The sequence below is a fragment of the Varanus komodoensis genome, unplaced genomic scaffold (genome assembly GCF_004798865.1).
Source record: "Varanus komodoensis strain SLA01 unplaced genomic scaffold, ASM479886v1 scaffold4, whole genome shotgun sequence".
Lineage (NCBI taxonomy): Eukaryota > Metazoa > Chordata > Lepidosauria > Squamata > Varanidae > Varanus > Varanus komodoensis.
This window is the reverse complement of record NW_025335941.1, coordinates 13,667,385-13,680,382: the sequence shown is the minus strand read 5'-3', so window position 1 is coordinate 13,680,382 and position 12,998 is coordinate 13,667,385. Positions and strand designations below refer to the sequence as shown.

Genomic DNA, 12,998 nt, shown 5'->3' with positions numbered 1-12,998 from the left:
GAAAGCTTATGAAAGGCCTGGAAATGAAGTCCTGTGTGGAAGAATTGCAGGAGTTATGTTTAGCAATATGATTAAGTGGCAATATGATAATGATCATATGATATTTGAAGGGCTGACACAGAGACAGTGAAGCAAATTTGTTTTCTGTTGCTTCAGAGAGTAGGAGCCGACCCAATGGAATGAGATGACAAGAAAGGGGCTAAACATTTGGAAGAATGTCCTGATGGTACGAGTTGTTTGATAGTGGAACTGAAGGTGTTGGGCTTTTAAGAACAGGCTGGATGGTCACCTATTGGTGATGCTGTAACTGTGAATTGACTCCATTGGTAGGAGATTGTACTAGATAACCTTAGATGTCCCTTCCAACCATGTTTCTATGAGTGCAGATAAAATGTTCTGTTCAGATCATGAACAAGACTTCAGTTTGCCTCCAAGAAATGCAGTGAATATTGAATATTACTAAATAGTTTTGTCTATATCAGGTTTGTGGCCACTGGCTGACAGTGCTTGGTTACTTCTTGCAGCTGCCTTTTGTAGTTCTCTAAACATTTAGAAGAAATTGCTTTTGGAGAATCTTTTGTGGCTGAATTGGAAGGTGCTTTGTATACCTGCTTTTTATGGTTCTCTCTTATGAAAGTCAGAAGTGCATTCCATTGGTAAAAGCAAGTTGCTGATACTTCTAAAATCCTGCTATGTATCAAATGCTACCATTATTTCATATGCCAGTGCAGTATTTTAGTTGAAACAACCTTGATCAACACCTTGAATTTTTTTTTTTTTTTTTTGGTATAGTGAACCTTTTGTTAAAATCTTGCTTGAAATTGGTGTATATGATTTAGCAAACAAGATTTCCTTTCAGTTTAAAAAAAATTAAAGAAAATAGGCTAAAGTTTATTGCAGGTATAATCCTTTGTTGTTTTCATAGCCTGACTGTGGATTTTGTAGGCTGAGGGGCTTCTTATGGACCAAAATCATTACCTTTTGCTTTTCATTCAATCTTAATCAAAGCTCATCAGTTACCCACTCTGAAGGAAGTGTCAAGGATATGCAAATTTCCAAGAGTAACAGTCACATTTCAGCTTTACATGAAAATTCATATTATGACTTGACTACAATCAATTCATGGTAGTCCTGATTTTCTGTATACTCAATGCTTTTTGTCCCCTTTTTCATGTAAAGCTTATGCAGTGCTACATAAACAACATTTATTTCACTCTTTCAATGTTCAGGAATGCAGTGACAGCTTGCTTATAATGGGAAATGGGAGTAATAAACTTATCTGCTGCTGTGTTTGAACTCTGGGTGATGATGGAGTGATGCTTATAAATTAGTGTGTGATGATGTATGGCCCTGTAGCTCACTATATGAATTGCTGCAGTGAGCAAGAAAAAATACCGATGTTTCTAGAGCATTTACAGCAAGCCTTGCAGAAGAGTTGTTGTTTGTGGCAGTGACAGCTTAAAGTTGAAGCAGTTTATTTTTGTGAGCATTTTAGCTAAGAATCTACAGCTTCTGATGAATGAATTAAAACCATTTTTCATTGAGCAGCATTATTTATTTTATTTCTGTACTGCCCCACGGCTGAAGCTCTCAAAACACTGGCATTCGGGGCACAAATTCTGGTCATATTTTCCAGTTCTTAATTACACCAGTGAAACTAGAATAAAGCTTGAAAATTATCTACATTGTTACATGGAACCCCTATGTAGAATCAATATATTGGATTTATATTCTCTGTACATGCATTCTAAAATAAGATCTTAGCACTAATTATAATCAGGCTTTGTTCACTGGATTAATTTATTTACCTTTTGTTGCAGGACCGCCAGTTATTGCTGATTTGTTTCTTGAAGTAATTAGAGCATTCTACAGTTATTGCAAGGATATATTGGGTTCTGATCTTAAACTCAGCTATACCCAGACTGGCAATTCCCTTATAAGGTAAACCATAAACCTTCATTATTCAAACTTTTCTTGCTTGATAAAAATAATGTCTTGATTCTTTATTTCTTTTCCGTCTTTTAATGAAGAGAGGATGTATTGTAGTCAGTTGTATTACTCTAGATTGTTTTTACATTAGTTATAATATTATATTGTTATTTATGTTGGATTTTTATTCTTCTAAGCCGTCCTGAGGCTTCTGCAATAGGACAGCATATAAATGTTTTAACTAACTAAATAATAAATAAAACATGCATCTTCATATTTTTGTATCTGTTCACTGTATGTACCAAATGCTGTACAAGATGGATCCTTGGCCAGATAATGGCTCTTCTTATGTACATTATTTGCCTTTATGGAAGTTAGAACATAAGGAAGTCCCTCCTGGATAATCCCAATGTTTCATTAGGCTGGATAAGCCTAATGTCTAGCACTCTGTTCACATGATGGCAACCCAGCCATACACAGGATCCCTCAAACAGGATAGGTGCAAGATCTCTGTCTCCCCAGGCTCCTCAGCAAACATATATAGGCTAATATAAACATATAAAGGCTATTAGCCACTGATAGTCTCCTCCTCCAATCCCCTTTTAAAGTCATCCAAATTGGAACTTCCTTTTTAACTCTCCATTGTTTGAAGAAGTACTTCCTTTATCTTTTTTAAAATGTCTCCTCCTCCACTTCTACCTTACCACGCATAATTTTAAACACCTGTGTAATATCTCCCCTTACTTGCTTTTTTCCCCTAAGCTAAGTAACCAGCTATTATAATTGTTCCTTATAGAGGAGTTGCTCCATCCCTTCATATTTTAGTTTCCCTGCTCCCCAGTTTTTCTAACTCAGTAATGTCCAGTAATATCCTGAATAATAGGCAAAGCAACCAGAAATGTACATAATATTCTAAGTGCAGGCACACCAAGGTTTTGTATAAGCAGCTGCTCACTGGGTCAACATTTTCATTAAGTTGAGCTGTCCTCCACCACCCCAGGATGCCTTTCCTGATCAGTCACTGCCTTTGCATTTGCCATACCTGTGCTGATATTCTGCTGACCACAATTATTATGTCACTGACCACAGTTCAGTTCTTAAGCACATTTAACTGCCCACTCCTGCTCAGCCCACTCCTAGTTAAGGTCCTGCCATAGCCCTACTGATGGCACAGGGAAGATTTGCTGCAGGGCTTCTGTTAGACAATCACCTGCATTCAAGGGCAAGAATCCTGTGAAAACATCTTTATCTTGATGAGAACTGTATTGTTCACATTTATGATGCTATCATAAGCCTCCACAGCAGTAACCTAAGAAACATGCATTTCCCCTGACATTTATTTTCCCTGACCTACCAACCTGGAATGCTGCTGTGACAGCACAGGTTTGATAACGGTGGTACCACAATAACCTTCCATTTTGTCTGAATGCAAAAATGAGGAGGTTAGGTATATGAAAGAGGATTGGCACTGAGGCCGTGTGTCTGGCCTAAACATTAGAGGAGAAATGGGCTGTAAGATTCACTTTACTTTTTTAATCTGAATTCCAAGCTTTGGCACTATCATATCTGAAAATGGGTTATTTCTCTTAAGGTTACATTTTTCTTTACAATATGAATTGAGCACTTCCTCTCAGAACACTACTTCATGTCTGGTTACTCTTTCATTTTAGTGCAATCAAAGAAAACAAGAATGCATCTGAAATAGTTAAAACGGTTAATCTGTTGATCACATCCTTAAGCACAGATTTTCTCTGGGATTATATGACCAGATGTTTTGAAGACTGCTTCAGGTAGCTATACATCATATAATGTTGCTTTGTACAGAAGGATCTGGACTGAGGGAGACTGAAGTCTGATGAATTAAAAGAGCTAGTTTAATTAACACTTCATAGCTTTGCTGATTCCTTTTCATACTGTGAGGGCATATGCTGACATACAGTTGTGCAATTTATTATGCAGTTTATTATTTTTTAAAATTGTTAACTTTTCTTCTTTCAATTGTCCTTTTGAATAAAAGTTAACTTAGTGGTAGGGAGCCTTGATCTTGAAGGAGAGACCAAGTAAAATCAGTTTTACTGCTGCCCCCTAAAATTAAGGAGAAAGTAGCCCTTGTACTAAAATGCTTAATTGTCATAAAATATCTGTACATTCTCCCAAAGAGAGGCTTTTTGAAGAACATTTATTGAAGTGCATTAAAACTGTTATATTTAGACCACATTATCATCCTTTTGAAGTTTCTCTTTTCTCAAGGAGTCTAGACTTTCTGTTTACCACAGATACTTCGTTATGTAATATAACCTTGTGTATGAGATCCTTCCAAGCTAAGCTTGTAAACTTACTGTTTCTAACTGTGAAGCTTGAGAGTTTCAGTGATAACTAAAATTCTTAGGGTGTTCAACTATGTACCAGATTTAATGGTTGGTTAGGAGTCCCTCAGCAGTACTTTAAGGTACTGAATTATACAATTTTAAGAGTATGAAAAATATACCTTGTGAAATTCTTTAATAACTGGTTGAAATAAATGTGAGATTGGCTACTATCACACCCTATAATTCAAATATCAGCTGAAGTTCTTTATTTGCCTATCACTCATGTTTCATTAAATAAATTGAACATCCAGAGTATAGTATTCCTATAAATTGTGGCAAGTTTTTATATCCGACAAGAGATTATCTGGAGTGGAAAATAACTAGAAAGATTTATTTTTAAGTGAGATCCAGTTTTGAATATGAGAACCCTCACTCGTTGTTGTTTGTTTGTTTGTTTTTGAGGAATTTAATGCCAGTTATAGTTCTAAACTGTGTGTGCTGCTGTATCATATATATTAGTACATGTTTTAACCGCATTTCTACTAAATGCAGCGAGCAAATAATATGATCAACACAGTAAAATTCTAATGAATGCTTTCCTTTCATTGGCAGAAGTACGTCTATGCAGACACAACTTCCGACTAAGAATGCTACCACCCTTGCAACTGTTTCAGAACTCTGCACACTACTGGTATTTCTTTTAGATGTGATACCATTGGTAAGTGAACTTGTTTAGTTTTGCATTCAGAGCCTTGCCAATATTAATAATTAAAAATCCTCAAAATCAAATTTTTACTTGTCAAGTGTCATGTATTTTGATTTTCCTCACTGCTGAGTGTTACATATCTATAAAGAAATGTGGCAAAGCCTTCACTAAGCATATTTTACATTTATGGTGAGATTTTATGCCAGATAATGGGGAGTTCTGAAATATTCTGGAAATACATTTTCATATCCTTAATTAACATTGCCTAACAATGTCTAAGCTAGACTATGTTCTTTCATCATTCTTTGTGCTACAGTAAAGCAACTATTCTAGGATCTCTCTAAATTCTTGGAAATCTTTCTTTAAAAGTACATAGGAATCAATTAATAAATGAAATGTGCCACACCCTTAATTATTTGCTTACTTGGAATCCCTTATTCTTGTAGGAGCTTTATTCGGAAGTGCAGTCTCTTTACCTGCCACAGATGCTCAGCTGCCTGGTGCAATCTCTCCTTGAAAACATGGACACTCTTAGTTTACCAGAGCTCACCCACGCCTTAAGGACATGCTTCAAAGTGCTTAGCAAAGTGCAAATGCCTCCTGCCTATCTAGGAACTGAAACAGGAAGCTCAGATACTGTAGGTATTAACATGTGTCTATTTTTTAATATGCTTTGTTAAAACGGATTGATCAGATCTTTAAAGAGTTGATTTATTAAGGCTGCTTGTGTTGTTTTTGTGTCATAATGGGACATTTCATGCTACTTTTATCCTTCAAAAGAATAAAACTGGGTATCAGTACTATTTTGTTCTAAAGCATGTTTCTTATATGTGAAGAGCAACGTGAATGTTGAGTGTGACGTTACATGTTGGCAGGCTAATGGAAGCAGTTTGCTCAGACTTATACATTATAAGAGGTATTCATGCTCCAGCACATTTGGCTATAATAATACTGCAGTATCTGAAAAATTAACATAGTCTACTAAATGTAGGCAGTGAACTTGCCTCAAAAATGCATTTCACTTGCCAATTGATTTCTGGTGCAACGGAATGATTTTCATCTGGAAGTATTTCCAATATTTGTGTCCAAATAAAAGTCTCTAGGTTTTATAATGATTAGTATCAGATTAGTCTTGTTTTCAGCTATTTTCTTTGTCAGTGGTTTCATAAATGAAGAGAACTGACTTCACAGTTATAAATTAGATGGAAACTGAGTCAGGTGGTGCAATAGTAAAATATTCATAGAGCCTATGCATTTTAACATTATGCAATATCAACAACACATTATTAATACTATGATGGTATAATATACAATACCATTTTTGTCTACCTCAGGGCCAAACTGGTGGTGACATTTGTTGCATAGTTTGGTGCTATACAGCTGTTTTTATGTAACTAGTAAAAATAGCCCTAGCTGATCAGAACAGTGTGTGGGGAAAGGCGGTCTTTACGCATTTGCTCCTGCTTCAGTCTCAGTCTGATTCAGTTGCGCAGGTCACTGCATGCTATTTGTAATGGGAGAACACACTTCGTTGTCAAAGGAAACTTGCCATGCATTGCAAATAGTGTGGAGGTGCATGAGAATCCTTTCTGACTTTGAAACAAGCAGACAGCTATGCAACGCCAAACTACATGACATATGTCTTATCTCTGGTCTGACCTTCAGACTGACTACTTTATATTCCTGCTTGCAATACTAGATGCTAAACAGGCTGTAACTTTTGACCAGTTAAAATTGTTCTAGACACATCTAAACTACAATTTTTCTCTGCCAGCCTTGCATTCATTTCATGTGCCTGCAGTGTTTCAGTTCATTTAATTTAAATTATTTCTAGGCTGCCTTTAAGGGTGGAACCCTTAACTGCAAGGATAACTTAATTTTTTTCTTGCTTATGTTGTTTTGAAATGCTGTTACATGAACTAAATCTCAGCATTCACATTTAGAAGCACATGCTGTTTGTTGATTTATTTCAGAGCCCTGTAAAGGAAGAGAACCAGGAGCTGAGGTCAGAAGTGAAAGTACTTCAGAATGAAGAAGAGGCTTCTTTTCCTCCACTAAAAACAGAAGACAGTGGTATTGCTCTCAGTGCTTCATCCCCAGAGCTGTCCCAGCATCTGAGAATTCCAAGAATAATCCCTGAGAAAGATGATGTTTGGAAAAAGGGTGGGAGCATGCAGAAGACCTTGTACTGTATCCAGGGCCTGGTTGCAAAGTTTGCCAGTAAATATGTATTTGGGGTTCATTTACAAGACTCCGGGAATGGAAGTGTTCAGACAGCATGTGTAAGACAAGGGGAGAACAAGGAAACTACCAACAAGAAAAAGCACTCGTGGGACTCCAAGCAAATCACTGTGCCTCAGTTTAAGCAGATGCTGTCCGATTTATTCACTGTCCGGGGATCTCCATTTAAACAGAAAGGTTTGGGGCCTCAGTCTCCTGTGGATGACCTTGGTAATCAAAGAGAGAAAGAGGAGGAAGAATGGGACTTTGACCAAGTCATGCTTGACTTGGGAGATTTGAAGGAGGATTGCAGAGAGGCTTTTGCAGCAATGTGCTACCTCTTACTGGATTGTACTACATTCCCCGTCTATCTTTCAGACGAAGAAACTGAACAGCTCTATTCTTCCCTCTTTCAAGTGCCTGGTAAGAAGAACATTTTCATTAGACTAATATACAGAAACTTCCCCTTGCAGAAGAATGTGAAATAAGCTTGTCTTGGCCAAGCAAGAGACTTTCATGAGAACTGTGCACAATGTATTGAGCACATTTCAACTCTGCTAAATGATAGACTATAACTGTGATAGACAGATCAAGCAGACAGTACCAAAAAGGGTATCAGTATGCTAGGAATGGGGTGTCCCGGAAAGAGCTAATATTCTTAGGCTGCAATCCTATGCATATTTAATTGAGGATAGGTTGCATTGTGCATAATGACTTCTGAGTGTGCATGCATGAGATTGTACAGTTTAGATATAAATAGGAGGAAGCAAAGGCACTTTCCATGCACAATTTGGTGTGTGGTATTATTGTGTTTTGTTTTATTTTCAGATACCCTGCGACAATTCAGATAAGAATACATTGCAACTTTTTGTGGTTCTTACTGATATGCATTAAATAGTCAATATTTAACCTGGGGATATCACTTTTCAACTATATCAAAGAAGCCATTAATTATCATTGCAAAATTGTAGCTAATCTATTTGATTCTTTTTTTTCAGGAGGCTGTGAACCCACTTTCCCCCTGTGGCTCAAATCCTTGATGACAATATGTTGCTGTGAGAATGACCGCTACATTCAGAATGTCTCCATCTCAGTACTGCTGGAAATAATAAACCATTCCCAGTCATTGGCACTGGTTCTTGAAGACAGGCTAAAGCGGTATAAAATTCCAGGCCAAAATCCCTTCTTTGGAAAACTACAGATGGTCACAGTTCCTCCCATTGCACCTGCAGTTCTAAAGCTTGTTTCAGAAAAAACAGATTTCTATCAGGTGTTCTACTTGTTTTTGTTTTTTTTTTTAAAGAAAAATGCATGCAAAGCCATAATGTGATTGCTTTTTCTCAGATCCGCATGACCTTGCCCTGACTTTGTCTGCATGACCTTGTCCTGTCTACCAGTATTTACCATTCTGGCTGAATAGTGGTTCAGTGGTGTTACTATTTAGCTGTAGCAATATCTTTTCCTCACACCCACTTGATACAATGAAATGGCAGCTAAGCTGCTGGAAGAGCAGCAGTGGTGGTTCTGTAGGTACAAGGAACAATAGCAAACTCTGTCGGGTGTTACACTATTCTCTCTACTGGGTAAAAGTAACTAGGCATTTTAGTGGTCAACAATGATAATAGACAGCTGTTGCAAATGGCTAAGAACAAAAATAGAAAGCGTGAGTCCTGCATTCCTTTGCTAATGTTAATTGTGAAAGGGACTTCTAGAACTTAGAGAATCTCCTATGTAACCTTAGCAACAGTGCATATATTTTATTTATTTATTTGATTGATTGATTGGATTTATTGTTTGTTTGATGATTAATTGATTTTTAGCCCACCCTATTAGCCACACAGCCCCCTGCATATACATATACTTGCTGCTCCTTCACCAAGTAGGCATTTCTCCTCTTTCAAAAAGACTCCCTTCACAGCTTGGAACCACAGTCCCTGACGAAATACCTCTCCCACCTACACTCTGCCAAGACACAACAATCAAGATGTGGGGCCTACCTCCACCTCTAAGGGAAGCTCTGCTGGTGGTAACAAGGAGCAACATCTTCTCAGCGGTGGCCCCCCAGTTAGGGAATGAGCTTATCATTGAGGCCTAGCTGGATCTTCTCAGCCAGGTTAAGACTGTGCTGAGAGTTTCAACATTACACTGGAGCATTATATCACTGGCCTAAAAAGATATTATTAGTTTTCTTTTTAAAAATTTGAAGATTTAAAAACTTTAAAAGATTGATATTGTAATTTTTATGATGCTGTCATTTTTATCTGTATTTTATATTGCATTCTATTGTATTTTATGTGTTGTTATAAACTGCTCAAGAAGTTTCAGCTATTGGGCAGTACAAAATAAAATTAATAACAATAATAAGAACTAAAACATGTATTTATTCATGTGAGATCTTATTTGTCACACCTGCTGTGTGACATAATTTTACTCAGAGTTAGTTTTGTGTTTTCACTTTTTTGCATGTATGAAGTGGTTCTGTTTAACAGTAAAACTTGAAATATTTTCACTAATACAGTGTTTTCTTTATTGTGTGCCAAATCTGCTTGAAATAGTTCATTGATTTCATGTTTACTACAGAGAGTGGCTCAAGTGCTTTGGGATCAGCTAAACAAAGAGACAAGAGAGCATCACAACACATGTGTAGAACTGTTCTACCATCTGCATTGCCTGGCTCCATCAGCTAATATTTGTGAAGACATCATCTGCCTTGCATTACTAGATCATGACAAAGTAGGTCTTACTGTTCTAAGTAGCTTACTAATGTTTGCATAGCCTAAGTTAGTGCATGAGCGTTTGGAAGCCCTGCATCACAATTGTACATCTATTTACTTGAACATAAATTCTTTTGTGACCCCTACACTTGTGGTTACATGCTATAAAGTCGTCTCTGACTGAGGAATGAAAGTCCTTCAAATGCCCTGTCCTTGGCAGTCCTGTACAGCTCTTCAAAACTCAAAGCTGTGGCTTCCTTTATGGAATCGATCCATCTCATGTGTGGTCTTCTCTTCTTTCATCTTCTTCTCCAACTTTCCCTAGCATTATTATTTTGTCCAGTGAGAGTTACCTCCTGATGATGTACTCAAAAGTACAAGAGCTTCAGTTGAAGTCATTTTTGGTTCCCAGGAAATGTTCGGGGTTGATTTGATCTAGAATCCACTAGTTTGTCATTTTTTCAGTCCAAGGTATTCACAAAACATTCCTCCAGTACCATGTTATTCCAGCCTTTCACACCTATACATAGCAATCAGAAATATAATGGTGTGGAAGATCTTAACCTTGGTCCCTAGTGAAACATTTGTACATTTAATGATCCTGCTTCCTTCACTGCTTTCCTTCCAAGTCTCATTCTTCTTTGAATTTCTTGGTTGCAATCAGCATTTGAATTGATTAAGCCAGATACACAAAATTTTTCATCATTTCAGTTTCTTCATTGTTGACATTAAAGTTGTATAATTCTTATATATTTATGATTTTTGTTTTCTTAGTGTTCAGCTGCAGTCCTGCTTTTGGACTTTCCTCAGGAGTCTTTTCAATTCATTGCTGACTTCTGCCAGCATTATGGTATTATTTGCATATCTTCAATCACTGATTTCTCTTCCATTGATTTTCACTCCTTTTCCCTCTGATCCTGCTTCAGCTTTGTGTATGTTCCAGATACAAATTGAACAGAGAGCTTCAGCTATGGGAGGTATAGAAATGAAATAAATAGCAACAACAACAGATAGAGAGATAAAATGCACCCTCTTCTGATGCCTTTGCTTATAAGAAACCATCCTTTTTCTCCATATTCTTTACTAGCAATAGCTTTTTGCCGACAATACTGGTAACAGGATAATCAAGTGCTGAGGGGTGACCATTTCTTTCAGAATTATCTATACTTCCTCATGGTGAATACTGAATTCCATGAAATGCTATTTAAAAACAAGATCTTCTAAAAATACAGTTCATTGGTTAGGATGACTAACATTTGCCAAATTCTTACCATTTAGGATTACAATAAAACCCTGTTTCCTTTTCTTTTCATTCTTGGACCAGTGAGTCTTATCAAGAATAATAGAAGGGGCAGAAATATTCTGCTTAACAGCAACTGAGCTACCTGCAGCTCTGGACTGGAAAAAAATCACATTAGAGCAACTGTTCAACAAACTGAATTATGTTTCTCACAGTTATTGATCTATGTACCTTGCAAGGATAACTTAGAAATGTGTGTAGTTGAATACATTGTGCTATATTATCTACTTTTGTTCTTAACTGTTTTGGATTTCTTTCCGACTAGGGGACAAGGCTAGAGGCACTATTTCGATTCTCTATCATGTGGCATTTGACCAGAGAAATTCAAGGCAGCAGAGTCACTTCCCACAATCGGTCTTTTGACAGGTATTGCTATTCCTCATTTGTATAATTTGATAAACTATATTTACTTGAGTCAATTGAACTAAAAAGATTAAAAGTGAAATCAGGTTGTGTCCATCAAGAGAGTGCATACCTGTTCTCCCTGCAGCTCTTTCTTCAGGCAAAATCTGCTGCAGACGGTTGGAGAACTCTGAACCAGACTTTGGAGATAAGTTAGGTTCTCCTTGAAATGGATTTTCCACAGTGAAAGATAATCTAGTACTGCAAAAGTTCTCTTCTTAATATTTGATGTAGCCCAGTACTTTCATGTGTATTAAAAATGTACCTAACCAAAAAATAATGTTATTTCAACAGGTCCACTACGCTTAGCTTGTTTTTCCCTGTAGCTACACATTTACCACATAAACAGCCCATGTATTTGCAATCTGAGGTTTGCTTTTAGTCCATTATTTCAGGTCAGGTGTAGTCTTCTCTTCACCTGATGTTAGGGTCCATCACCCACCCACTCATGAATATACATAAACAGCACCATGCCTTGAGAGAGATACAAGATAGTGAAAAAGCTTACTGTTGATATCAAAAGTAGTCTAACAATGTATGCTCCTTATCAACTATGCTGTAATCTTTTACTTTAGCTCGACTTTCCTGTATTAATACTACTGTAATATCTCCATGCAGGTCCCTTTTTGTTGTACTGGACAGTCTTAATTATTCTGATGGAGCAATTGGAGCTGCAGCACAGGGTTGGTTGATACGAGCCCTCTCACTTAATGATGTTGCACGAATTCTTGAACCTGTTCTTCTGCTTCTGCTTCATCCCAAGACACAGCGTACCTCCATTCAGTGTGTCAAGCAGAAAAGCTCATCAGGTAAGATTGTGTTTAAGAAGCAACTTCCTGGATCATATCAAAAGGCAATCTTGCCTAGCATTTTGTTTCTTGTGGTTGCAAGCCAGATGTCTCTGAGAAGCCCACAACTCAGAATCCAAAACAATGTTGTTTTCTCTCACTCTACCAAGTGATATTTGGTGGCTTGCTGCCTTTGAGCCTGGTGGTTTCTTTAACTGTCATGGATAATGGCCATTTATAGACAAGTCATAGCTTTTCAGACTGGGGCTGGTGGGATAGAGGACAGGGCATTTATAAAGGGTCACAGTTGGATGAGCCCACTGGATCTAATTATCTTCCTCTCTTGCAAAGACACTAAGCACTCTTAATTTAAATATTACAATTTCATAAGACCTATATACAGTGAAGAATAGTAACTTATCATGGTTCAGAAAGGTTGGGTGTGGATTGGTTGGCTCTACCACACCTTACAAGTGCTACAGTTTTCCTGTTAGAAAACACCACTGCTTGGAAAAGGAAATTTACTCCAGAGTTTTCCAAAGTATAATTTTTAAAACAAAGCTTGTCTGGTTTTGAAACAAAACTTTCCTCCAAATCTTGAAAAAGATATTTGGAGCAATTGATGTTTGG

General features: G+C 37.2%; 1 protein-coding gene across 5 annotated transcripts in view; it reads left to right on the top strand.

Moving 5' to 3' along the window:
- DOP1B (DOP1 leucine zipper like protein B) overlaps positions 1-12,998 on the top strand; it is a 77,529-nt gene that overhangs the window by 23,098 nt on the left and 41,433 nt on the right. For all 5 annotated transcript variants that reach the window (XM_044442425.1, XM_044442430.1, XM_044442427.1 and 2 more), the window contains 9 exons: positions 1,821-1,941; positions 3,600-3,719; positions 4,851-4,956; positions 5,391-5,582; positions 6,918-7,587; positions 8,163-8,434; positions 9,745-9,897; positions 11,444-11,544; positions 12,199-12,389. In XM_044442425.1, coding sequence (XP_044298360.1) covers positions 1,821-1,941; positions 3,600-3,719; positions 4,851-4,956; positions 5,391-5,582; positions 6,918-7,587; positions 8,163-8,434; positions 9,745-9,897; positions 11,444-11,544; positions 12,199-12,389 — 1,926 coding nt within the window. The remainder of the gene's footprint in view (positions 1-1,820; positions 1,942-3,599; positions 3,720-4,850; positions 4,957-5,390; positions 5,583-6,917; positions 7,588-8,162; positions 8,435-9,744; positions 9,898-11,443; positions 11,545-12,198; positions 12,390-12,998) is intronic.